The sequence below is a fragment of the Budorcas taxicolor genome, chromosome 17, assembly GCF_023091745.1.
Source record: "Budorcas taxicolor isolate Tak-1 chromosome 17, Takin1.1, whole genome shotgun sequence".
Classification (NCBI taxonomy): domain Eukaryota; kingdom Metazoa; phylum Chordata; class Mammalia; order Artiodactyla; family Bovidae; genus Budorcas; species Budorcas taxicolor.
Window position 1 is genome coordinate 53,841,799 of NC_068926.1, and position 27,951 is coordinate 53,869,749.

The window sequence follows — 27,951 nt, forward strand, 5'->3', positions numbered from 1 at the left end:
AAAGCGTTGGTTTACATGCTTTTGACTCTCACTATCAGAAAACATAGAAAGGCAACTTTATTTCATAGTTAGCCAAACTTCTGGCCTTAAGCACAGTGGGGAAGACTCTACCTCCTTTGCTGTAATTTCCAGGTCTTGCTCATTGACTTCGGGATCCTGAGCACCTGAAGGCATGCGTTACCCACTGCACAGAGTCAAAAGATCAGAAACCCACAGGACTCACCCAAAGAGTTAAGTGATGTTTCCCAAAAACACCTCGTCACAAGCAGTGGAAGTGAATCCACAGTTGGTCTCAACTCAACCACCGTGATCAGAATTAGATCTAAAAGAAGAGAGATTTCAGATCATTAATATCCCAAGAACCTTTTTTGCCTAAGTTAGCTTCTCAGGTTTATCATCTCAGGTATTAGAGAAGTTAAGAAAAAACATCAGAGCTAGGTTCAAATTCTGAGGTGGGGGCTTATTTTATTTAAAAACTTTTTTCTTTGGCCTCACCATATGACTCACAGGACCTTAGCTCCCCGATCAGGAATTGAACCCAACCCTCGGCAATGAGAGCACAGAGTCTTAACCACTGGACCTCCAGGGAATTCCTTGTGGTGACTTTTTAACAGACTTTAGACAAGTTTTCTCAGAGTCTGAGTTCCCCATCTGTGACATGAGGTAATATATATTTGGAGATAACCACACAGCACCTGGCACAACACCTGGTCACAGTAAACGGTGAAAATGTAGTTAAACTCACCATTAAGTCAGCAGCCAAGGGTAGATGGGGGCAACGTCTTTGAAGGTGCCCCTTGTTCTAAAGGAGGTGCTGGACCAGGCGTGGACACCCATTCATGCTGTACCCAAGTGAATTAGGAACTGACCAGGAAAAGTGTCCATAAAAACATTTCTTAAAATCTAATTTTATTCCTAAAGTTCAAATTAGCTAGTGGGTAGCACTGAAAATACACTTTCACTATACAAAACAGTGTAAACAGATTACACGTTAATAAAGAATTCAACACACACACTTCTCTAATGAAGGAAGCTAGATGCAGCCCTTGCTAGAAAAAGCTGTACCTGAACAAAAATGGACATGTTTAGTCTAAGGCCCTGGCAGATGACTATAGAATGTCAGTTGTTCCCAATGATGTTGAAACGCAGAAAGAGCAACAATGTGGAAACTTACATTCATCAAATAGTAGCATTTAAAATATACATGACTAATAAAATGAACATTCAGCGGTGCCACTGCTCAGCGTGTACCATGTCAGCCATTTGCAGACAGTGATCTCATCCAAAGAGAACAGAAGTTTCAAACATCTGAGTTAAAAATAGGACGAAGGAGAAACAAGAGAACAAGAGAAATGTCCTGCAAAGAGAGCAGTAGCTGATGCCATAAGCAGTCCACTTGAGCGAGGAGTGATCAGAGGCGTTGTGAGGGAGCCCAGCAGAACCTGGGAAACTGAGCCCGTGCTCAGGCTGACGGGCATACGGCATAGACCAGTGTGGCCGCAACTCAGGATGAATCTTTCCCGTTCCCAGTTAGGAGTGAAAGTAATTTTTAAAAAATAGCTTCAGCTTTCGAACAGGAAGTTTCCAGTCCCCTTCTGTGCACGGAGATGTCTAGGACCGAGCTCAGCGCAGGGGGCGGGCTTCAGGATTTGAACACGTGCACAGCGCGCACCACGTACTGCCGGCAGATGGGGCATTCGCTCATGCGCTTGCCGCACTTGGTGCACGTGACCATGTGCCCGCACTCGAGCAGGACGCAGTCGATGACGGCGTCCATGCAGATCCGGCACAGGCTGTCGTCCTCCTCATCCTGCAGCTGCAGCCGCTCGCCATCTGAAAGGCAACAGAGGGCTGAGGTGGCGGGCACGGCCACGGAGGGACCCAGTGACCCCACTGTGAGCAGCAGTCCCCACTTCTCTGCACCTCGCTTCCTTCCCCTAGAAATCACAGTAAGGACGCCTAGTAGGGTTGTGTGAAGAATAAATGAGAAATGCTAAGCTGAGGGCCAGGGATGATGTGCCTAGCAAATGTTAGCTATTTAATGCTATTTTATGTTGCTGTTGTTTAGCTGTTAAATCGTATCCGACTCTTCTGTGACCCCGAGGACTGTAGCCCGCCAAGTTCCTCTATCCGAGGGATTCTCCAGGCAAGAATGCTGAAGTTGGTTGCCACTTCCTCCTCCAGGGGATCTTCCCGACCCAGGAATCAAACTAGTGTATTGGCAGGTAGATTCTTTACCACTGAGCCACCTGGGGACCCCCTATTCTATTTTATATCTGTACATAATACAAGGTTTTTGTGATAATGATGGTTTGCTTCTGTAAATAAAAATGAAGAAACCCCAGGCTGGCTGATACAGGAGCCTCAGAGTCAGAACATGATTGTAATTTCCAGCCCAACTGTGTGGCCTTGGGAAAGTCACAGACTCCAAAGCCTCATCTCTGGAGGAGGAGCGTGAGGAAAGTTTATTAAAGCATCATACATCAAGTTGCCTGTCACTGGGGGAAGGCACCCCCTGAGTCTTGGAAGTATCTTGAAATTCATCTGTGTTTCTGGCTATGATAGTACTGTTGGGGTCTGTCTACTCAAAAGGCACCTTCTGGTTCTGAACAAGAAAGGTGTGGAATAATTTTAAAAAGTTCATTGCAGCCTGAGATTTGGCCACAGAGCTTTGGACAGTGAGGTTTCCCCTTCTACAGGTCACAGAAGGACTCAATGGGAATCATGAAGGTTAGGAAAACCAAACAGGAATCCAAGCTCTAAGGGCCAGTAGTCTCCGGATTTAAGAAAAATAAACACTGCCATGTCAAGAGATTTTTGTCCTCTGAGGTCCTAGTTCTCGGCCCACACCACTACCACAAAGTGGGTAGAAAGCGTGCATGGAATAAGATGACACGTAAGCCTCTAAAGGCTCCAGTGACTAAGATGCCTGTGTCTACTATTGTGGCATCATCTTAGAAACAGGTGTGCCAAAAGGCTTTCTGCAGGAGGGAGGTGGGAGGGGGGTTCATGTTTGGGAACGCATGTAAGAATTAAAGATTTTAAAATTAAAAAAATAAATAAATAAATAAAATAAATAAAAAAAAAAGGCTTTCTGCATATTCTGGGCATAGACCTGTTTATCAACCAATGCTGTGTTATAACCAGCTTTTAAAGAAAAAAATTCAAGATGATAAAAGTTAATGATGGGAGGACTGTTTTTGAGATTAGAACATAATATTTGTCAGTCTGAACACCACTGAATTCTTTTCTCTTACCTATAAATGCTCTGTGGCCCTGACCCTTTACTAGCTGAGGATTTCTGTTCCATGCTCCATCAGTATGTAGTTTAGAAGTTCTTAACCTCAGCTTTTCATGACTTACACACAAACCTACTAATACTGATGCTAAGAACTACTTAATATCTTGGCTCTAGAGAATTTTTTTCCCCACTGATTATCTCAATTATAGCTTTTAAATCCTAAGTACCAGCTTGCAAGACAGCTGAGTGAGAAAAGAAGCCTTTTTATAGATCCAAGGAATTTCATTAGAGTTCTAACAAATTATGGAAAGAAAACACAGACTGAACAAATGATTACCTGACTCACCAGCAATGGCGAAGCAATGGTGATCTCAAAGCCAACATTACATAATGAACCTACTGCTTAAAAGATCTATAAACAGCTTCATGACTAATTCACACTCAATCAAAGGACAGTTTTCTCAAAAATAAATTGGACTTCATTGTGACAGAGACAGCCCAGTTTTAAAAAGCCTAAAGAAGGCTACTCTAAGGACAAAAAAAAGGAAAAATAAACCTACATGACTTTTGGTTTTCTTCATTCTCTTTGTATAACCGGTTTACTTTCTCTACTAGCTCCCATTTTTCACAGCAGCCAGAATAGTTGACGAAATTCCGAGTCAGGATCTCCTTCAGCTGGCGCACGCTCATCCCTTCCACGTCCTCAAGGCTTGACAGGTCAGACAGAGAAGCTCTCACCCTCTTCTTGGCGAGGCCAGGCGTCTGAAATCAGAGTGCATCCATTACCGCTGTTCCTGCAAATTCAGCAAGGAAAACAGCATACCACATTTGCCCTACGGGCATCACTGGTCCTGGAGGTTCGACCCAGACTTCTCACGAGTCCTTGTTGTGTCCTATATGCTGTGCTGCATTCAGACTAGAAGCAACGACCTGTGCTAATCTAGCGGAAGTCCACATGGGTGTTTCCCTACCAGGGTGAAGAAATGTCAGGAAAATCAAATTACACAGGCAGTCTCACCCGCTCCTCCAAGTTTTCTTCATCATCGTCGTCGTCATCGTCATCATCGTCGTCATCATCGTCATCGTCTTCTGTGTTTGCTGAAGCTATTTCACTGGGCTCCTACACACATAATGGATATTAGGCCAGGACTTTTCCTAGCAATATCAACCCATATTTAATACTAGAGAAAACCCTTCCAGCCATCCTCCCTAAGAATGACCCCAACACCTGGTATACTCCACACCTTCCCAGGGTCCTGAGAGCTGCTGCCCCTCCCAAAGAGTTGGGCCCCACATGATTCTCTAAACAACTAACCTTCCATAGTTATCTCACAGGTCAAATTCCTATAAGAATGTGAATCTGTAAAAGTCTAACCAGAATATTAACTCCCCAAGGAGTTAAGAAGGGCCCATCACAGGATACCAAAGCCAGTAGCATATGAAACTGCACTGTGTCCTGATCAAAGGACCTGCACATGGCTAGTTTAACTGGAGCCTCTAAGACACAGGTAGAAACTAAAGCTCTAAGATCAGCCCTAGTGTCAGGGCTATTTGATTTCAAAGATCTCAGTCTTACTATCTCATACTTAGACATTCTAATTCCAAGCAAAGCTTTCTAGAATAATTCACTGATGGTGGATGCTAGTTCTAGTTTTTAGAAGTTCCTCAACCATCAGACACTTTTTTCTTTAGGGAGAACAGAAACCCTATGTCAATTTCCGATTTCAAGTATTCTATCCTAGTAGTTCACAAGCACCATATTGTAATACCCAAAACCCACACCTCCTGAGTGGTGTCATATACCCCAAAGTGACCCGAAGGTCAGACACATGCATCTTGTGTTTGCATCATAATTGTGCCAGCTGCCATTTGACAAAACAATAAAATGCCCAGCTTGGGCTTATTTAATTTATGACTATTTAGAAAGCAACTAGACCACATTTCCCTCTGCTTCTAACCTCTTTCCTCAGAGGAGAAAATTAAACACGGAGAGAAATGTTCAAAACAATTCTTTCAGCATTTTAGAATCATTCATATATACAAATTGGGTATTAATTACAAGCCCTTGCATGTTATTCCATCAGAATGCCCAAGGACCTCGCTGGGACAACATTCTGCACTGGCATTTCTTTGAAATGAGTAAATAACCATATCATGTTGCTAATTCAGATGGCTCTTTCCCAATATCTAGATGAGCACAACTTCACCGTAGCAAGACAACTGGGCATTAGGTTACCTTATAGTTTCCATGGTCATTGACACACAAATAGTAAACATTTTTACTAGTTTCAATAGTAAACACAAATAGTAAAAATGTTTACATCCTGTAAACACTTATGTGCTATGTTTCACGGCCATTATATCAACAGCTAGTATTTAACTATAGGATTTAAGGAAACTGGGATAACTAAGGTCAAGACTGACAAGCTCTTTTCAGACCCTTTGTACAGCACCCAAGTGCAGAGCTTCACACTAGGGGAGCCAGCAGGCACAGAATTCAGCAAAGCGTGGAACCTCTGCTCAGCAAGGAGCCATCAGCCCTGAGGGCCCCACCACACTGGCCAAGAGCAGACGATGTGCCAGGCCCTTGGGGTAACTGCACCCTCGTACCTGTGCCAGCGCTCCAGATCCTAAGGTCCGGTCTCCACCCATAAGCTCTCCCTGAAACGAAGATGCGGTAGCAGACGGGGCTGTATAGTTTGAAAAAAATGAGTGTGTAAAAAAGCTAGAAGTCTGGGACCTTGAGGAATTGAGACTGCTTGTGTCCAAGTCGTCCTCAGAGCCCAGCCGACGGTGGCACAGGACCAGGTCCACCAAGTCTTCTTTCTCCCGACAGGTATCGATTGGTATGTTTCGAAGGATGAGATACTGTCGGAGATCCTTCACTTTCAGTCGCATTAACTGAGGGCGCTGAAAGGCCGTCTCTTGTAATAAGTGACAAGTGGAACATCTACGGAGATTTTCTTGTAAGACTGAACACACGGAGCAAAAATCTTTCTTGCAGTCACAACATACGTGCTGAAGAGACAGAGAGAAAAGAAGCATTTAATGAGAGCCAGACATAAGCCACCGCAAAAGCCCTAGTTTTCCTTTCGTCTTCTATTAAAATTAAATTTTAGTTTTTATGAAGCCCCCTATGGCACCAGACCCATGGGCGTTTCGTGTTCTCAAAGCTGTGAAAATCAAAACAGTCATTGCTGAGGCAGTCTGGATTCACCGAAGTACAAATATAGCCCTTTAAAAAAAAATATACTCGTGTTAATGAATTAAAACCTTTTCCACTCATGAGTGCAAACATGTAATTAACAAAGCAGAGCTGACTTGAACCACATGGAGCAGAAAAGCACAAGCGCAAACTCTCTTCCTGCTCTTTTCCTGTGAAAATTTCCTGTTTAAAGAGAAGGGGGGCTGTTCACATGTTAATCAAATATATCGAATATAAAATAAAAAATTAGTAAAGAGAAGAGGGGAAAGCCTAACACAGAGAAGAAAAGAGAAAGACAACTGATCTCTCAACATCAAGCCAAGCAAACAGAGGACGCCACTTTACAATATCTGTACCCTCAGTTCAGTTCAGTCACTCAGTCGTGTCCAACTCTTTGCAACCCCATGAATCACAGCACGCCAGGCCTCCCTGTCCATCACCAACTCCCGGAGTTCACTCAAACTCATGTCCATCGAGTCAGTGATGCCATCCAGCCACCTCATCCTCTGTTGTCCCCTTCTCCTCCTGCCCTCAATCCTTCCCAGCATCAGGGTCTTTTCCAATGAGTCAACTCTTCGCATAAGGTGGCCAAAGCATTGGAGTTTCAGCTTTAGCATCAGTCCTACCAATGAATACCCAGGACTGATCTCCTTTAGGATAGACTGGTTGGATCTCCTTGCAGTCCAAGGGACTCTCAAGAGTCTTCTCCAACACCACAGTTCAAAAGCATCAATTCTTTGGCACTCAGCTTTCTTCACAGTCCAACTCTCACATCCATACATGACCACTGGAAAAACCATAGCCTTGACTAGAAGACCTTTATTGGCAAAGTAATGTCTCTGCTTTTGAATATGCTATCTAGGTTGGTCATAACTTTCCTTCCAAGGAGTAAACATCTTTTAATTTCATGGCTGCAATCATCATCTGCAGTGATTTTGGAGCCCCCCAAAATAAAGTCTGACACTGTTTCCACTGTTTCCCCATCTATCTGCCATGAAGTGATGGGACCAGATGCCATGATCTTCATTTTCTGAATGTTGAGCTTTAAGCCAACTTTTTCACTCTCCTCTTTCACTTTCATCAAGAGGCTTTTTAGTTCCTCTTCACTTTCTGCCATAAGGGTGGTGTCATCTGCATATCTGAGGTTATTGATATTTCTCCCAGCAACCTTGATTCCAGCTTGTGCTTCTTCCAGTCCAGCATTTCTCATGATGTACTATGCATATAAGTTAAATAAGCAGGGTGACAATATACAGCCTTGACGTACTCCTTTTCCTATTTGGAACCAGTCTGTTGTTCCGTGTCCAATTCTAACTCTTGCTTCCTGAACAGCATATAGGTTTCTCAAGAGGCAGGTCAGGTGGTCTGGTATTCCCATCTCTTTCAGAATTTTCCACAGTTTGTTGTGATCCACAGTCAAAGGCTTTGGCAGAGTCAATAAAGCAGAAATAGATGTTTTTCTGAAACTCTCTTGCTTTTTCCATGATCCAGAGGATGTTGGCAATTCGATCTCTGGTTCCTCTGCCTTTTCTAAAACCAGCTTGAACATCTGGAAGTTCACGGTTCACGTATTGCTGAAGCCTGGCTTGCAGAATTTTGAGCATTACTTTACCAGCGTGTGAGATGGGTGCAATTGTGCGGTAGTTTGAGCATTCTTTGGCGTTGCCTTTCTTTGGGATTGGAATGAAAACTGACCTTTTCCAGTCCTGTGGCCACTGCTGAGTTTTCCAAATTTGCTGGCAGATTGAGTGCAGCACGTTCACAACGTCATCTTTCAGGATTTGAAATAGCTCAACTGGAATTCTATCACCTCCACTAGCTTTGTTCTTAGTGATGCTTTCTAAGGCCCACTTGACTTCACATTCCAGGATGTCTGGCTCTAGGTGAGTGATCATACCATCGTGATTATCTGGGTCGTGAAGCTCTTATTTGTACAGTTCTTCTGTGTATTCTTGCCACCTCTTCTTAATATCTTCTGCTTCTGTTAGGTCCATACCATTTCTGTCCTTTATTGAGCCCATCTTTGCATGAAATGTTCCCTTGGTATCTCTAATTTTCTTGAAGAGATCTCTAGTCTTTCCCATTCTGTTGTTTTCCTCTATTTCTTTGCATTGATCGCTGAGGAAGGCTTTCTTATCTCTCCTTGCTATTCTTTGCAGAACCTTAAATCACAATCAAAGCCATTCCATGAGCAAAGCTTAAAGATAGTAAGATGAGGTCATCTCCACTTGGGGTTAGGAATACCAACCCTTGGTAACACCTTGTTCCTTAAGTATTTTAAAGGACTAAACTGACAGACTAGGAGATGACCTAGCAATATGATGGTTCGCAGAAAGAATGACTTTCTGTCCTAAAAAAAAATAACTGTTTTAGCCCAAGTGTGGTATGTTGAATCTTTAAACAATAGTCAATATTAATATAGCCACTTCTTCACTTGAGTTCATATGGGTAGGGACATATTTTTTGAAACTTGAGGTCAGAGCCATAGTAAATCATCTCTGAACAGATTGTTGACTAATTAAATCTTTTGCTTCAGAACATAAGCAGCATCAGGAAGAATCAAAGTGGATAAACAAAGTCAGAATCCAGGAGAAAGGATGGCTGAGCGTCATGAGAAATAATAGTGTCTAGTCAGAAAAACTGAGCGATGATACACAGCCCCTTCAACTTAATACTTTCCAAATGGGAAATGGTTATTAGGACTAAGTTTTTGACATGCATAAGAAGAAATGAAGAAAGTATTCAAAATAACATACAGTTGAGAATTCTGACACATAAGTTTTTAGTATATAACATTTCATGCCACTCACCTTCTTTCTAAAGACTGAAAATGAAAGTCCACAGGCTTTGCAAACTATATTAGGCCCTTCTGCAGATGCTGGTGGGTAAGCAGAAAAATCAGAATTTGGTGTAAATCTGAATGGACCAGTGCCTCCTGCAAATCCAGATTGCTGGCCCCTGACAGCTCCAGTCCCCATGACTTCGTTCAGTAGCCCACAGCACGAAGCCCACATAGACGTAGCACCCGCCTGAAAAGGAACAAAAACAGGCATCAGTTTAAAGCTGAGTGGAACCTGGGCTCTCCAGGATTCTTAAGGAATGCCATTCTGCAGAAGCATGTTTGCCCTAAATAATTTTGAGATTGTGAGGGGTTTTTTTTTGGCCACACTGCCTGGCCTGTGGGATTCTACTTCCCTGACCAAGGATTGAACTGGTATCTCCTGCAGCGGAAGCATGGAGTCTTAATTACTGGATCACCGAGGAAGTTCCATCGAGATTATCTTTTTAGCATCAAAATTTTAAGCTATTTGACAGTGGGTAATATTCTGGTATTTACAAAGAATATTTGGCTTTGGGGATCCTCATGATACACTGTTAACTAAAGGAGAAAGATACAACATGAACCCAATTTCATTAAAAAAACAACAAAAAACCCCACACATAAATGCTTAGAGATGTATGTGCATACAGCACAGAGAAAAAAAAAAAAAAGACAGGATAGAAGTACATGCTGTGTGATATATGGGGTTAATGCTTATCACCCCCCCCACACACACACAAATTGTTCTTTATCTAAAATTCTAAGTGTCTTGTATTCTACCTGGCAACCTTAAAGACTGGTGACTACAGATAGCACTGTTCTGTAGGCTGAAGCAGTTTTTCCTATCATTTAGCAGAAAGAATATAAATTCAAATTATTTAATTTCATTAAACTTCGGTCCTCTCATTTGTAACTGGACATAATAAACTATGGCATATGAATACTTTTTTGGTTTTTTAAAAATGACTGGGAAAACATCAAAATGCCAACTGAGGCACTCTCTAGGTTATCATGTAGATCTCATATAATTTGTTTTCTGGAGTTTTCCCCTGCTTTCCAAATCTTTACAAAGAAAATATTAGGGACTTCCCTGGTGGTCCAGTGGTTAAGAATCTACCCTGCAGTGCAGGGGACACAGGTTTGATCCCTTGTCGGGGAACTAAGATCCCACATGACATGGGCCAAAAAGCCGGTCACAGAGTTCTCCAGAGCCTTCACGTCACAACTAGAGAGCCAGGATGCCGCAATGAACATCCCGCTTATTACAACCAGGACCAAACACAACCAAATAAATAAATATTTGTTAAAAAGAATGTATATATTAACATTAAGGAAAATTTTTACAAGCAAACAATACTGAACACAATTTTTGATAACTCGATAACCATAATGACGTTATGAGGTCTAAGGGCTATTTGCTACACTGTGGCTTGAAACTAGTATGCTGCCTTTTATGTTTTCTCCCATCTCTTCCCTTTCTGTGAATCATCACTGCTATCACTATAGCTACCTCTAGCAACTTCGTTTTTTTTACTGTACTCAGAAACCTGATAACCAAGCTTGTTAGAAGTGCATATAAAAATATATTTTCAGTAAGGGCTTTAGGCATTTTCCCATGCTAAAAACAAAAAGCTACGGTGTTTGGAACCAGTGAGCTCTTGCCCCTTGTCCTGATTAAGCACATTCTAGACTCTAGGTAATGTGATAAGTAGTGGAATTCCAGGTAGGTGAGGTCTTACTAGTTAAAAGGGCAAACATGACAACAGTACGCTGTCCCTTCATTATCTAACTCTGTCAAACATTTACTGTTCGTCCAATAAGCTCTTAAAAGACTTTTTTATAAACAATCTTAAAAGGTTATTTGGAATGTTAGAGAAGGATCATGCCATTCTTGCTACTACCCAGAAGTAGTGCGTGTGTGTGCTCAAGTGCTCAGTTGTGTCTGGCTCTTTGTGACCCCATGGACTGTCCCCTGCCAGTCCTTGGGATTCTCCAGGCAAGAATACTGGAATGGGTTGCCATTCCCTTCTCCAGGGGATCTTCCTGACCCAGGGATTGAACCGCCTCCTCTATTGGCAGGCGGGTTTCCACCACTAGCACCACTTGAGAAGCCCACCAGTAGTATGCTATGTTAAATACCGGGAAAAGAGAAGGTAAAGAAACATGAAACCACAATACAAGGTTCAAACAGTCTTAAGCATCAGGGTCACTGACTTAAGTATTATATCGCTTCAAACCCTATAATTCTCAAGAAATAGTGATACCTTTAAAGTCAGGTTAAGTTATAATTAATAGTTCATACCTTTAAATAAATACATACCTCAGACCCTAGAGCCATGATTTGTTTAAACATAAAAACATAAAAATCCAGATTTACTAACAGTCCATTTAAAGTGATTGTTTTTTTAGCAAAGGATTCACCCACAGTGCTTTAAACAGTGAGCTCTTAAAACAACTGAGAATGTTTTCAAAATATTCAATTTGCACATAATATTTTGGGGGGAATACCTCAACTACAGAAAGTACCACCAGGAAAAACTTTTTTCATTCCAAGAGTTTAAAGAAGTATAGTTTTGAGAAGCTTTAGCTTCCTGCTGACCTAGCTTCTAAATGATTAAATTGTGGTTAGCACCCTTTTAATTCCTGGGTGATATTGTCTTAACTCCAGTAAAAATTCCTCATGAACAGAATTTCTTTCTATAGTTGCATCACCATGACTAATTGATAAATAACTCTGTAAAAGGTTTCATTATGATACTTTTTTAAAAAGGCAATGTAATTAAATTTTTCCTGCTACCTAAAAAGTTCAAATTGTGTCTTGTTAAGAAAGAGTAATAAAGATGGAAAAAATTCTGACCTTGCAGGCCAAAAAAATGAACGATACTCCCTTTTTAAAAGTAGCTCTGTTGCACATTTTGTTCTTTCTGTCCGGAAACACTTTTACAATGAGAGTAAAGGAAGGATACAAATTTTCAAACCATGTTAATGAGTACAACCATTAAAATTCTAGGTTGAAAATACACACAGTTCTGATGAAGGGAATAGAAGAATTTGTTTTTGGGAAAGCAACTGAATCTCTGTGTAGACATCAATATTGGAAGGTAACAATTTCATCCAATTCCTCACGTTTCTATAAAGGGGAGAGAATTTCCTTTTCATTCCCCAGAAGGGAATATAATGGAAAGAATGCTTCTATCTTTCAGTTATTTCACTATAAAATAAAAATTAAAACACAAAGCCCAAGCCAACTCCCAGAGCACTGTCCCAGGCAAAAATGTGTTGCTATAACATAATATTTGGTACAAATCAGCCAAAGACCATACCAGAGGGGAAAAAAAAGAAAAATCTGAAACACTGAAAATCTGTTTCTGCTTCCTTAGATCTGTGAACTCAATTTTGAACAAAATCTCCCAAAATGAGAATAATCTCCCAATAAGAGAATGTTCCTCACATCCCGCTAAAGGGTAAATCTACCTGTGCGTACTGTGTGGAAGCCCAGTTACCAGTTTTATTCCAGGTGCCTTTCTTTACCATTCAGTGTATCTTAAAAACTTCATTTCTATTTCCCCTTTAAGACTGTGTTTTCTGGCACCCCAGTGCTGAAATGAAAGTGATCTCTCTAGTGACTCAACCTCCCCCACTTCTTTGGAGCAGGTATTTTTAATCTTGTATTACAGAGGCTGCTGTCACTGCCTCTCACTAAGGAGTTGCCTAGGCCAGTGAAACTGCCCTTAAGACAGTAGTTGGACTGGCCAGGAGAGCCGTAAAAAATACTGAGCCCCAAGATTCTGATTTAACTAGTCTGGGCATCAAAACTAACAAAAAAAAAATTCCCTATGTGGAGGGGTGGAATATGGAATTTGGGGTGGGGGAGGCTCATAAGGGAGGGGACATATATGACTGATTCATGTTGATGTATGACAGACTACCACAGCACTGTAAAGCAATTATTCTCCAATTAAAAATTTTTTAATAAAGAGAAAAAAGTCAACTATAAAAAAAAGTCCCCATGTGATGTGCATGTACAGTCGAGGTTAAATGGTTAACACCTGCTGAGTCTGGATTTCTCCTTCCTGCCGCCATCATTTCAGCTGGAGAATCACTCAGAGATTCCAAAGTGGAAGGGGCTGCAGTTACTTCTGAAGCCTGTGCCTCTAAAGTTCTAGGACCAACACCTCCATCACGTGCTCCTCATGACCTGTGTATACTCCCCACCCCATGTCCCATCCCCAGGCCCCAAGTAGTGGGATATGCTTTCTGTTCTTCCTTTCCCTCCATGGTTTCCCCTAATTCTTTCAGAAAGGCTCAGCTTGAGTTTTCAACAATTTACCCTGATTTTTAAATTAGTTCCTCTCCTTTACCACACATTATTAGCCTGGAACTTAGGCTGAAATTTGATGCTGTCCTTCATTTGTTCTTTGCTTTTTGGCCCAAATTTCTTATTTTCTAACTTATTCCTCTACACCTTTTCTTGTGTGCAATCTCCGATATTGGGAGAAAGAGTGATTTCTACGTCCATCAAAAACAGCCATTGAGCAAACTATTTTTGTCATTCCTCACCTCTAAGTTGAAGGATCCACGCAAAAGATGAAGCTTCCAGGCTTAGGCTCCATCTCCCTGACTTCCATTAGTATGTTTCATCTTCTAGCACTTTCCCTTAAAGTCCTAATTGCCTAAATTTCTTCTGATGTTCCCTCGGGGCACAAGGACCCTCCCTAACAACTGTTACCTTGCCATTCAGTTAATAGTACTTGAAGTGGCCTATACTAATCTTTCCCTTTCAAATCTATCCAAACTTCTGTTACTGCTTGATATTACAGTTCCAGGGCTTCAGATGGTGCAGGGAAGAATCTGCCTGCCAGTGCAGGAGACACAAGAGATGGGAATTCGATCCCTGGGTCGGGAAGATTCCCTGGAGGAGGAAATGGCAACCCACTCCAGTACTCTTGTCTGGAGAATCCTTGTACAGAGAAGCCTGGTGGGCTACAGTCCATGGGGTCGCAAAGAGTAGACATGACTGAGTACACAACACACACACTAACAGTCCCATTTTTCAAGTGACAGAATCTCCAAAAGCAATTAAGGAACAACTTAAGAGAGCATTTTTCCAACAACTGAGTTGAATGTGTGCTCTTGGGAAGGGGGCAGGTGGGGCAACATGAATTTATCCTCTGAGCTTTTGACTCTCTGACTCTTACGTTTCCTTGGAGCCCAGTTCCCGAATCTAGGGGAGTCGTAACCAAAAAGCCCTCTTTCTTGCACCCTCCCTTGAAGAGCTTTAGAGACCCAACTTCATGTTCTTTCCAATTCTGTTTTCCCTGTCCTCTAAGATCTTCTACCAGTTTAATCGGCCTGCCTTCTCTTATTTTGCTTTTATTTACACTCTGATCATCTTTTGATAGTAAGATTGAAGCATATTTTCCAAACAATTCCATTTTCTTCTGAATATTCTGAGCAAACACAATTTCTAGGCAGACAGTACACAAGACACAGCTCTTTGGTTTTTGGAATTGCAGTAAATTCAAGTTTTTGCTATGCCTCAGTTACAAAGAGGTGTGTCACCTAAATATAGGTCACCACCCAACTTTCAGTTGCTTACTTTGTTAAAAAAAACAAACAAACAAACCTACTACCCTTCCATGAAAAAAAAGACAAAGTCTGGATCTCTGAAAACTAAAGCTATGGTCTGGGTATATGTGACTAACAATTCTAAACCTTACTTGGGACCATGGTTGACAGCAGGACTCAACAGACTAAACCACATGAACCCAAGAGGTTAGAAGGAACAATAATCTGTAAAGATGGTGACATTTCCTCTCTTGGCCATGAATATAGTTCAAAAACAACATAGAGAATAACTGAATAAGGCAACCATCTACTTATGTCTGACACAAAACTCCTAGCTCAGGGAATGTAGCTGTTTGCAGCTGATTTTCTAGCCATCAATGACTACTGAAAATAAATGACTTTCCTGATAAACCTAATCCCTTTCCTACACATCCTGTTAAGACTAAAATTATTTCTGAACAGATTAGCCACAGAACCAGGGCCTGCCCGGCATCAGTTAAGAACCAGATATCATATTAAAAACTTACATGACCCACAGTAAGAAATTAAGTTTTAAAGTTTCTTATCTGAACTGCCCCAGACACCTAGATCTATTCATGTTATTCTGGTTTCCAGTGCCAGCTCTTATTTTTTTTTTTCCAAAGCCAGTGCACCAAGATCTTAGGGAGCCAATAACACTTTTTTTTTTGTCACTCACATTCTAAAACTGAGTAAACAGATAAGACAAATAGAAATTTAATATTTGCTTTTTTACTGGTAACACCAATAGGAGAACATGACTTTAGCTCTGCAGCCAACTGGTCTTGATAACATGTCACCCAATTACCTACACAGCTGGCCAACAGCAGCTTACCATCCAGCTAATCAGAGTGCCATCCCAACCAAAAGAAGTGAGATCTGAGAAGGTCCCAGGAAAGTACTGAGTCAAGCATGTTTAGCTCCTGTGTTAAGATCACCAACATAGAAGTTTCTCTTTATTTTCTAGTAGCGGAAAGGCTGAAAGTGTTCCTCCTGCGTTGTTTCTTCCTAGAGAATGAAGAGGAAAGTCCCTCTCCTCCAGATTAGTGCAGAGGAGGGGAGGGACTGTTACTCACAAACCTAGACAATTTGCAGGAGAGTGGGACTAACAGTTTCCAGTGCTGTGACACTTATTTCCACAACAGTACCAGACCACCAATTTTATAAGCACTCTCTGGTGTTCCTCAGTCAGAGTCACAATAGAGGCTCATTCTGAATCATCATTTTCGTCAACAAAGGCAAGAGGAAATGTGTTGTTTCTCTGGGAGAGCAGTAGCCCAGCCTTCTTTCTGGCACAATGCCAGAGTTTTTGAGTGGCTCAAGGTTCAGCTGCTGCCTGTGTGTGTGTATGTTGTCTGTGTTCAGTGACTCAAGGTTCAGCTGCTGCCTGTGTGTGTGTGTGTTCTAATGTGTTTTTTAGAATAGCTAGGGGTTGAGGGCGGGGGAGACTTCTAAAATGCTCAACTGAGAGAATTAACAAAAAGTTTACTACAAACTTTGAATCCTCTTCTAAACTATATCAGGATGTGATCCCTTTTAATGGGTCCACCAAATGTAACAGTAGCCAGGCAAACTAGAATGAGGAATAAGAAAAGCTATACTGATTTCCATGAAGACTAAATCAGGAAGCAGGGGGAGTTAATGGGTTTGAAAACAACAAAAAACTAAATGATCATGGGTGCTGTGCTTACTTGCTCAATCCTGTGCCACTCTTTGCAACCCCATGGGCTGTAGCCCGCCAGGCTCCTCTGTCCATGGGATTCTCCAGGCAAGAATACTGGAGTGGGTTGCCATGCCCTCCTCCAGGGGATCTTCCCAACCCAGGGATCAAACCCAGCTCTCCTGCATTGCAGGCAGATTCTTTACCATCTGAGCTACCAGGGAAGCCTAAGAATATTGGAGTGGGTAGCCTATCCCTTTTCCAGGGGCATCTTCCTGACCCAGGAATCAAACCAAGGTCTCCTGCATTGCAAGTGGATTCTTTATCAGCTGAGCTATGAGGAAAGCTAAATAATCTAAATGATCATAGTCTAAATTATTTGCTTTTGACTAAACTAGGTGATCATGAAGCCACCTCCTAAGCATTGCTTGCTTTAACTCTAAATGTGGTAATAATTTACACAATTAAGGATAAACCTAAAAGTTCCCATTTCAGAAACATTAGTTTTCTTGGATGCTGTAAGAAGTTATAAGGACCAGGCAGGAATTCAGTTCTTCCACTAGTGGAAGCTTCTTCAGAGAACTCAATCATCAAAAACTCTGTGTTTAAACTGTGAACAACCTTCAGTTTGCTGAAACTCAATGTCCTTGTGTTAACAATAAGACAAGGTGTTTCAAATCTCAGTACCCGTGATACAAAAGAATAAGTTTTACAGTTTTAATTTTAATGAGGTTAAACTTCCCTACAGAACTTAAAGTAAACCAGAAGAAACTGTTAAGATAATAAGCAAAAACCTTTACCCTATTTAGAGCCACTGGAGGAACACAGTTTCTTAAAACGTCAAAGGATTTCTTACTGAAACTGGTGCTTCAACTGAAATATAATATGCCAGCAACTCTGCTACCTTAATGATCAAGTATTAGACCGTATACCACAAAGGAGGAAACTCTGCATCCTAAGTTCTTTCTCTCATACCATCTGAACATTAAGCAGGCTGCAAAAACAAATGCTGGTCTTAAAAATGTAATATTTTTATGCAAGACATTTGACCAAATTGACTGATTTTTACAATAACGTGTTCTGGAGATCATAAATGTTGTCTTCTTTCTGTTTGGGTTTTCTTTTTTTAAACAGTATACTTAACCCTTAGCACCACTCCCCCACCTTTCAGGGAAAAGAGAAGGAAAAAAAGAAATTACATTAAACAGATTACTTTCTTCTTGATGTCTCATTTGAATTTGGAACAATGAACATTATTAGTACAATTAAGGGGGAAATCAATATAAATATGGAAAAACAGGAAGGAGAATTAAATCAAACTAACATAAGACACACAAGAGCAAAGCAATGCTCAAAATGCTCCAAGCTAGGCTTCAACAGTACGTGAACAGAGAACTTCCAGATGTTCAAGCTGGATTTAGAAAAGGCAGAGGAAGCAGAGATCAAATTGCCAACATCTGTTGGATCATACAAAAAGCAAGAGAATTCCAGAAAAACATCTACTTCTGCTTCACTGACTAAGCCAAAGCCTTTGACTGTGTGGGTCACAAGAAACTATGGAAAATTCTTAAAGAGATGGGAATACCAGAACACCTTCCCTGCCTCCTGAGAAATCTGTATGCAGGTCAAGAAGCAACAATTAGAACCAGAAATGAAAGAACGGACTGGTTCCAAACTGGGAAAGGACTATGTCAAGGCTGTATACTGTCACCTTGCTTATTTACCTTATATGCAGAGTATATCATGAGAAATGCCAGGCTGGATAAAGCACAAGCTGAAATCAAGACTGCAGGGGAAAATATCAGTAACCTCAGATATGCAGATGACACCACCCTTATGGCAGAAAGCAAAGAGGAACTAAAGAGCCTCTTGATGAAAGTGAAAGAGGAGAGTGAAAAAGCCAGTTTAAAACTTAACAGTCAAAAAACTAAGATCATGGCATCTGGGCCCATCACTTCATGGCATATAGATGGGGAAACAATGGAAACAGTGAGAGACTTTATTTTGGGGGGCTCTAAAATCACTGCAGATGGTGACTGCAGACATGAAATTAAAAGACACTTGCTCCTTGGAAGAAAAGCTATGACCAACCTAAACAGCGTATTAAAAAGCAGAGACATTACTTTGCTGACAAATGTCCGTCTAGTCAAAGCTATGGTTTTTCCAGTAGTCATGTATGGATTTGAGAGTTGGACCATAAAGAAAGCTGAGCACTGAAGAATTGATGCTTTTCAACTGTGGTGTTGGAGAAGACTCTTGAAAGTCCCTTGGGCATCAAGGAGATCAAACCAGTCAACCCTAAAGGAAATCAGTCCTTAATAGTCATTGGAAGGATTGATGCTGAAGCTCCAATACTTTGGCCACCTGATGAAAAGACCCTGATGCTGGGAAAGACTGAAGGCAGGAGAAGGGGATGACAGAGGATAAGATGGTTGGATAGCATCACCAACTCAATGGACATGAGTTTGAGCAAGCTCTGGGAGTTGGTGATGGACAAGGAAGCCTGGCGTGCTGCAGCCCATGGGGTTGCAAACTGAGCGACTGAACTGAACATACAACACTAATTTGTATTTTCTTAAAATCCCTTATAGGAAGTTAATTAGATACTACTCAAAGGTAAAACAGTTACTTGAATCTTTGACACATAAACCTATTTCAAAATAACATTTTCTAGACTCCCCCCCCAAAAAATTAAAGAAAGTAAATACCCATTTTATACATATACTAAAACCAGCTCCTATTCCTGGGTCTGTGTGAAGATGTATTTATCTGATTGCTTGATTTTTAAATTAATTTTAATTCCAGTGAAAGAAGTACTTGCTTTGATGAACATTCATATGTTAGAATTTCATGACATCAGGAACCAATGATCCTGCCCAGAAATCTACAGATGACACCACATAATTAATCCTAGTGAGAAACAAAGTTAATAAACAGCTCAAATCCTAAATTTTATGAATCCAATTTTCACAGAAATTTAAATGGAAAACAGAATCTTCATAATTGTCTTGTTCAGACTGGTCTATCAGGTTTGTACTTTGTTTCACAATATGTTTCACAAATGTCTTTTTACATTTTCAAATCCCATCCAATTTGGTTTTTAAAACTTCAACTCAGAAAGCAGCATCTTCCACCTAAATTCAAAAACACTCCTGAAAAGATTTCAACACTGGACTTGCCCCTCATTCTCTCCTTTGACACCTTGTTTCTTGGTAGGTCACAAATTTAATACTAATAAAGATACTAACATTCTTTGAGGAGTTATGTATAAAGATTCCTGCTTTGTTTTTGGATCTTATTAATAAAACACAGCAAGATGATGGTTTTCAGCAAAGAAAGCTAGTTTTAGATACCTTAATAGGTAAATTCAGAGTTGAAACATTTCATGGCTGAAATGGGAAGTTAAAATAAGCTCTTTGAATATACTCATACTTAACATCCAGTTCAGAAGTTACCTATTCCAAAAATCTTCCTTGCTTCCTATAGCCAGAAAAAATGCTTTCTTGCTCCTGAGGGTTTTGCATTTTTGATACCTTACATCAAATTCTCCCTCAGAATGTGGTCTCTTGAGATTGTCTCTTCTCTTTTGGTTGGCAAACTCCCAAAGGATGCGATTGTATTATGAATTACTTCTATGCATGAAATATCCCCCTTAGCTAACATATGGGAAATGCTCAACAAAATATTTCCTTGGGGCTTTGTGAAAGTAGAGTTTTAAGCTAGCGGTTCACTCTGTTATTTTTCTTAACCCACTGTCAATCACACCTCTTCACAGAACTTAAAAAAATCATCTAAGTCTGAAAGACTATCACCTTATGACTCATCCCACTTGGTTTGAATCAATACTTGAATTGATTGCTGTACCCAGAGTTCTTCAGAATTCTCAGCGATAGAGTTGAGAGAATCAGTTCCGAAAAGTGGGCCAGAATCTCCCCGCCTTCCCCTAAACTTCTCACTCAGTGATGCTCCCACGCTCTCACACCCACCTTGAAGACTCAAGCTGTCAAATTACTTGCTGCGTACCTAGCGGCGACGGAGACACATTGGGTTTGATAGCGCTCTAGGTCACGGCCCCAGTGTTAAGCCTGTAAACAGATCCTTCGGGCTGGGATCCCCGCCCTGAGGTATTTCTAACAGGGAGCCTAGCCCGAGCCTTTACGACTCTCCGCACCACTCCTTTTCCCTTCGTCCCGTAGTTGCCGTCCTGCGACAGTCCCGTGGTGCTCCCGACATTTGGGTTAGTTCAAGGACTCGGGACGGGAGAGGGCACGCTGTAGGCAAAGGCACAGAGGGTGAGGTAAGCACCGGTGGGTCTGCCTCCGGCCCCCAAGGACGCGGACTGGGCCCGGCGCCGAGAGGGGCCCACCAAGCATGAGGGCGGGGGGCGCCCGGCCTCTGCCCCGGCCTCGGCCTCGCTGTCCGAAGCGCTGTGGTAATTGGGAACGGCCGACAGCCCAGGACACCCACTTGCGGGTCAGGGCCCCAGACGCCGGTCGGGGTCCCCCCCTCCCCGCCGCCCCAGGTCTCCGCGGAGCTCTCCGTGGTGCCGGCGGGGTAACAGCTGAGGCGAAAAAGAAGGCGATTCAGGAGCCCTGGCCAAATAGGAGAGACGAGGAGGGACTGCCCGGCCCCACCGGCCCCTCACCTTCATGGCCGCGACCGCCGCGTCTGGGTCGGCTCTGCCAGGGAACTCAGCACCATAGCAGCTCCTAGCACAACCGCCGTCCTTCTTTCTGGGCGGCGATTACGGGGCCTTTCTGGGCGACCCAGCGTCCAGACGTAAGGGGCGTGGCTACGCCCGCTGCGCGCCCCGAGTGGCGGCCGAGTCGGCCAATCCGAAGCCGACGCTCCGGGGGCCTGGCCCCAAAGCCAATAAAGGGGCGGGAATGGGGCGGGGCCTCTAGCTCAGCCTGGTAGGCTAAGGAAGAATCCATTCCGCCGCAGGCGGAGATGGGCGGGTCTGGGGAGAGTCGGTAGGTACACTCCCAGAGGTTCTCTTCATTGGGTCGCTGAAATCGGAGTCAGCATCCCCTGAAGAATCTGTCGGGCAGAGATTTGGGTTTAAGGCTGGGTGGTCAAGTTCTCTGGGAGGTGAGGGCGGTAAGGGGCGTGGTAAATTTGAAAAAGCCTGTTTGGTTGGAAGGTTTTTGTTATAATAACGGTCAAAGCAGGGCCTCGGATTTCCTCTCCAGACGGTCAAGCCTCTCACACTCGGTAATGACCTCAGGTCTCCTCTCTGGAGCGTCCACTGAGCAGTGGCAGCTGCTCACGCAAGGACTCGGCTTTAAAAATCAAGGTTTTATTGAAAACACTTGAAGAACCAACGGTTCTCAGATCCCAACAGCTCTTTTAGAGCGATGTTCAAAATAACCAAATCCTAGCACGGTGAGAGAATTAAGGTGAGTCCTTGGAGTTGACTTTATTTGGATCGAGAAAATTAGTTTGTAAATTAAAGTACTGATTTCTTCAGCCTGATTTGATGACACTCCGTAGTTTTTCCTATATTCTTCCTCTCCCATCTAACCAGTACTTGAATATTTAAGTAGAGAAAGAGATATAAAGATGTCAGTTCTTCTCATGGGGACCTAAGTCTAGTCTATTGCTTTTGAATAGATTTGCTTATATGTACTATGTCAGATTAAAACATAAAGCCATCCCACTTAGGCTGCAATAATACTCGTTGTGTACTCGCTTACTTATTTTTCTGGCTTAAAGCACTGCTCAGATAATGCAGTTTAGCTTCTATAGTCCTGGATTTTCTTTGGAAAAATGCAAAGAAAGACTTTCATTCACCATGTGGGAGCGGCAGCTGAATCTCCACGGAGGAGAAAGTATTAATTCTTCTAATGATCCAGGCACAAACTCAATAAAAATTTGCTGGTGGTACAAAGTCATATTTCTCCCTCTTTAGAAAGGAAGCTGGCAGGTCTACCTGAAGAGTTAACGATTAAGCACATGAAAAGATGCTCAGCATCATTAGCCATCAGGGAAATGCCAATTAAAACCACCATGAGATACCACTTCACACCCACTAGGATGGCTAAAATAAAAAAGATAATAAACGCTGTTAAGGATTTGGAGAAATTGGAACTCTAATTATATTGCTGATGTGACGCTAAAATGGTGCAGCTGCTTTGGAAAACTGGCAGTTCTTCAAAATATTAAACACAGTTACCATATGACCCAGTAATTCTAGGTATAAAAACCCAAGTAAGTCCACCAAAAAGCCTTATAACATGAACATCCATAGCAGCGTAATCAATAATAGTCAAAAAGTGGAAACAACCCAAGTGTCCATTATTTGACAGATAAATGAAATGTGGTCTACACAATGGAAAATTAACTAAAATAGGAATGAAGTACTGATACCTGTCATAATGTGAATGAACCTTGAAAGAGTGATGCTAAGTGAAAGAAGCCAGTTACAAAAGGCCATATATGAGTCCACGCATATGAAATGTCCAGAAGAGGCAAATCCAGAGAGACACAAAGTAGAGTAGTAGTTGCTTAGGGTTGAGGTGGTTAGGGGGATTTGTGAATAGGCCCAGGGGTTTCTGGAGGGGGGGAACAATGAAAATATTCTAAAATTTACTGTGGTGATGGTTGCCCAACTCTGTAAATACACTAAAAACTACTGAATTGTACCATTTAAATGAGTGAGTTGTATGTGAATTATATCTCAGTAAAGCTGTGATCATGATAATAAAGATATTGAGAAGCAAAGCACACACACAAAGTTAATGCAGTTTCCTGAAGAGTGACCAGGAAAAAGCAATTAAAACAATAGTAGGGAGAGATTGTATTCGAGACCATTTTAACACTGGAGTTCTTGAGGATGACCTTTTTCTGTGCCTAACTTAAAACAAAGTTTGAGTGAATTCTTTCTTCTGGAAGACTGAGAAGGAATATAACATTAAAAAAATAAGAAAAACGTTTTTTAAAAAAGGAAGTAAAGAGGGTATACACAAGTTCACGGTTGCTAAATACTTGAAATTGGAACCCCCTGAAGCCTAGATAGTATATTCAAAAGCAGAGACATTACTTTGCCGACTAAGGTCCGTCTAGTCAAGGCTATGGTTTTTCCAGTAGTCATGTATGGATGTGAGAGTTGGACTGTGAAGAAGGCTGAGCACCGAAGAATTGATGCTTTTGAACTGTGGTGTTGGAGAAGACTCTTGAGTCCCTTGGACTGCAAGGAGATCCAACCAGTCCATTCTGAAGGAGATCAACCCTGGGATTTCTTTGGAAGGAATGATGCTAAAGCTGAAAGTCCAGTACTTTGGCCACCTCATGCGAAGAGTTGACTCATTGGAAAAGACTTCGAAGCTGGGAGGGATTGGGGGCAGGAGAAAAAGGGGACGACAGAGGATGAGATGTCTGGATGGCATCACGGACTCGATGGACGTGAGTCTGAGTGAACTCTGGGAGTTGGTGATGGACAGGGAGGCCTGGCGTGCTGCGATTCATGGGGTCACAAAGAGTCGGACACAACTGAGCAACTGAACTGAAGCCTGAGAGGCATTTTTGTGCTTCAACATCATACTTTTTCAATAAAAGAGACACATTGTGTGATTGAAATTTTTTCTTTGTTTCAAACTTTGTATAATGACACCCTTCTTTCAATTGTGTGTTAATTGTACCAATTAGGGTTCAGGAAAATGTGGTCTGTTGCTGATATAACCATCAACAGCCTAATACTTTGTATTTCAGAATAAAAGTATTCCCAAGACATGTGGGATAATTTATTGCAGCTAAACTTACTTACTGTTCCCTGAGTTTGTCTTTTATTTAATCCCACAAAAGAATTCTTTTATTGAATTCATAATGCACTCTTAAGTCAATTACATAATTTCAAAACCTTTTTCAAATTCAAGAAGCAGCAAAACTTTTATTAAAATGTTTAAAAGTTACTGAATAAACGGTTCTTTCAACAGCACGTGTACTCTTTTAGACAATATAGTAGAAGGACAGAAGTTTTTATTCTAGCAATGGATTGTCTCAAAGACAGTAAGTCATGGAAGACCATATTGAGCCTTTTGCAATGTTAGTTAGCAACTTGCTGTACTAAACCATTTATTTGGGGAAATTTCAAACATAGATGAAGTAAACAGAATAGTGTAATGAATTCCCATATATCCATCACCCAGTTTTAACAATTCTCTACTTTCTGCCATTCTTGTCTCATCTCCAGCACTCGCATCTCTCCACCCACTCCCCACCCACCCCCCATCTGAGTTCAGTTGCAACATAAGATTAGTGCATGACTCTGTTGCCTAGATATGAGCCAAAAGTATCTGAGAACAAAAGTATCTGAGCCTTGGATCTGTGTTGTTTATCCTTGGTCACCTTCACAAATACAGTATAACTCTTTCACCCAATCAAGATAATACATCTCCTTTGTGGTCACTGCTTAAGTTGCATGACTTAAAAGACCACAAGGACTCTCTATCCTCTTTTAACCTGAGTTTGCACATGCCAAAGTTGTAGAGAGGTCATAAAATTTGCTCACCTCTACAATGAAGAAGCATCTCTTCACTGGAATGCTTAATTTGGGTCTTATCTGAATCCTGATTGACTTCTGCTACAGTCAAAATGGTTCCAACAACACTACACTTAAGCAAACCATCTCTGCAGCTGGAGAATAGATGGCTCCACAAAATCATTTTGTTCTGGACTCAGAATCTTTTCGGAATTCTCTCGGTGAATTACTTTGCTGACTTGAACATGTAACCCACTTCTGCCTTAAATTTCTCCATCTGTAAAAAAAAAAAAAAAGATTATTAACTGGGGGGCTATTGTCTTCCACTTTGCTGAATGGTTGAAGAATACAGATACAGAAAGTAAGACAGAAACAGAACTTAAAACTGTTCCCAGAGAGTAAATCAAATAATGTAGGGCCACATCATACTTCTCTTAAGCTGGAGTGACTTCCCTGGTGGTCCAGTGGTTGGAGGGACTTCCCTTTTGGTCCAGTGGTTCAGACTTTGCCTTCCAGTGTAGGGAGTGAGGGTTCAATCCCTGGTTTGGGAGCTAAGATCCCACATGCCTCACGGCCAAAAAACCAAAACATAAAACAGAAGCAATCTTGTAACAAATCCAATAAAGACTTCAAAAATGGTCCACATCAAAAAAAAAAAAAAAAAAAAGCAAGCTGGAGCATTTTACAGGCTCCCCCCGCGCAGCCCAATCCCCCATGATCCTCCTTAGTAGTTAGAAAGGAGACAGGATTTTCTTTTCATGGCTTGGGAAACTGAGCCACAGAAGTGAACCCTCTTGCCTGAGGCTCCTGAGGATATGATGAAAGTTAGAATAGTTGCCAAGACTTCTCTCCCAGCCCAGTATTATACTCACCTGTATTACTATTCTTCTAATAAAGAGACAGACCTTGCAAAACAAGTTAATTCTTGTACATTAGATTTGCATTCACATATAACCTCTTCATAGACATCATACAGTATTGGGGAAACAATTCACCTACCACTGAAATGTAGAATCAGTACAATTTCCCACTGGTATTGATATATCATTCAATATATATTAAGCACCCACTATGTGCCAAGCATTGAAAAGAGGGACTCAGCACCTCTCCTCATGGAGCTTAAATGGCCATGATGAGAGAAAGAAATTTCTGAAGTGGCATCTATGTTTCCTGGGGCTGCCATATCAAACCCCATGAACTTGGTAGCTTAAAACGATAGAAATGTATTCTCGCACAGTTTGGAGACCAGACATCCTAAATTAAGGTGATGTCAGGGCCCCATGCTTCCTCCAAAGGGTCTCAGGGAGGACCCTTCCTTTCCTCCTCCAGCTGCTGGTAACCCCAGGTGTTCCCTGACAGTGGCCACGTCCCTCCATGCTCTGCCTCCATCTTTGCATGGCCTCTATATGGTCTCCTGTCTTTCTTTCCCTCAGTTTTATTGAGAAGTAGTTGACATGTAACATTGTATTAGTTTCAGGTACACAACATCTAAGGACACTAGTCATTGGGGTGGGTGGAATGGGTGAAAGTTTCCAACTTCCAGTTATAAAATACATAAATCATGGGGACGTAATGTACAGCATGGGGCTTCCCAGGTGGCACTAACGGTAAAGAACCCACCTACCAATGCAGGAGATGTAAGAGATGCTGGTTCAATCCCTGGGTCAGGAAGATCCCCTGGAGGAGAGCATGGCGACCCACTCCAGTATTCTTGCCTGGAGAATCCCCTGGACAGAGGAGCCTGGTGGGCTCCACTCCATGAGGTCATAAAGAGCCAGACACGACTGAAGCAACTTGGCACCTACACACACAATGTACAGTATGGTGACTATAAATTAATAATACTGTATTGTATATTTGAAAGTTGCTGAGAGTAAATCTTCAAAGTTTTCCTCACAAGAAAAAAATTCTGTAACTATGTATGTAATGGACATTAACTAGACATACTGTGGTCATTTTGCAATATAAACAAATATCAAATCATGCTATACACCTGACACTAATGTTATATTCAATTATACCTCAATTTTTTTTTTTAAAAGGGACACTTGTCATTGGATTTACAGCTCAACTATATAATCCAGGATGATTTCATCTTGAGATCCTCAACTTAATTACAAATGTCCTTTTCCAAATAAGGTCACATTCACAGGTTCTGGGTGGACATATCTTGTGGAAGGGCACTATACAACCCCCTATACAAGGCAAGCCTACTAAAGAAAGAGAAAAATATATTCAGTATTCTACTGAATGTTCCTTCTCTAGCTTTAAAATGAAATTCTACACAATAAGCATTGTAGTCTCTTAGCAGGTTTAATGTCTATAATGCAATCATTGTCTACAATCACTGAATTGTGTATTAGGTCTCCAGGACTTACTTATCGACCATTTGAGAGTATATATGCCAAAGAATTGATGTTTTCAAATTGTAGTGCTGGAAAAGACTCTTGAGAGGCCCTTGGACAGCAAGGAGACCAAACCAGTCAGTCCTAAAGGAAATCAACCCTGAATATTCATTGGAAGGACTGATGCTGAAGCTCTGATACTTTGGCCACCTGATGTGAAAAGTGGACTCATTGAAAAGAACCCTGATGGTGGGAGAGACTGAGGGCAGGAGAAGGGGGAGTCAGAGGATGAGATGGTTGGATGGCATCACCAACTCAGTGGACATGAATTTAAACAAACTTCGGGAGGTAGCGGAGGACAGAGAAGCCTGGCATGCTGGAGTTTAAGGGGTTGCAAAGAGTCAGACATGACTTAGCTACTGAACTGAATTGAACCATCTGGGAAGCTATCTAAGAGCAAAGTTTTCCTCTCTTTAAATTACTTCCTATCACCCATGGCCTCTCACAGGAACTGGCATATCTCTCCCATTTCCCCACCCCACCCCCAGGCCCTGGTAAACATTATGTCACTGTCTGCTTTCATAGTTTGGGGTTTTAAAAAATTATTTTATTTT

At 41.7% G+C, this 27,951-nt stretch overlaps 1 protein-coding gene across 1 annotated transcript; it reads right to left on the reverse strand.

Moving 5' to 3' along the window:
* Positions 1 to 841: 841 nt before the first annotated feature.
* RNF34 (ring finger protein 34) lies at positions 842 to 21,252 on the reverse strand. Its single transcript, XM_052654309.1, has 6 exons — positions 21,159 to 21,252; positions 9,257 to 9,475; positions 5,852 to 6,259; positions 4,260 to 4,361; positions 3,802 to 4,003; positions 842 to 1,833 (listed from the first exon to the last, which is right to left on the reverse strand). The coding sequence occupies exons 1-6, from the start codon at positions 21,162 to 21,164 to the stop codon at positions 1,643 to 1,645; spliced, it is 1,128 nt and encodes a 375-aa protein (XP_052510269.1). The 5' UTR covers positions 21,165 to 21,252; the 3' UTR covers positions 842 to 1,642.
* Between the last annotated feature and the right edge of the window lie 6,699 nt (positions 21,253 to 27,951).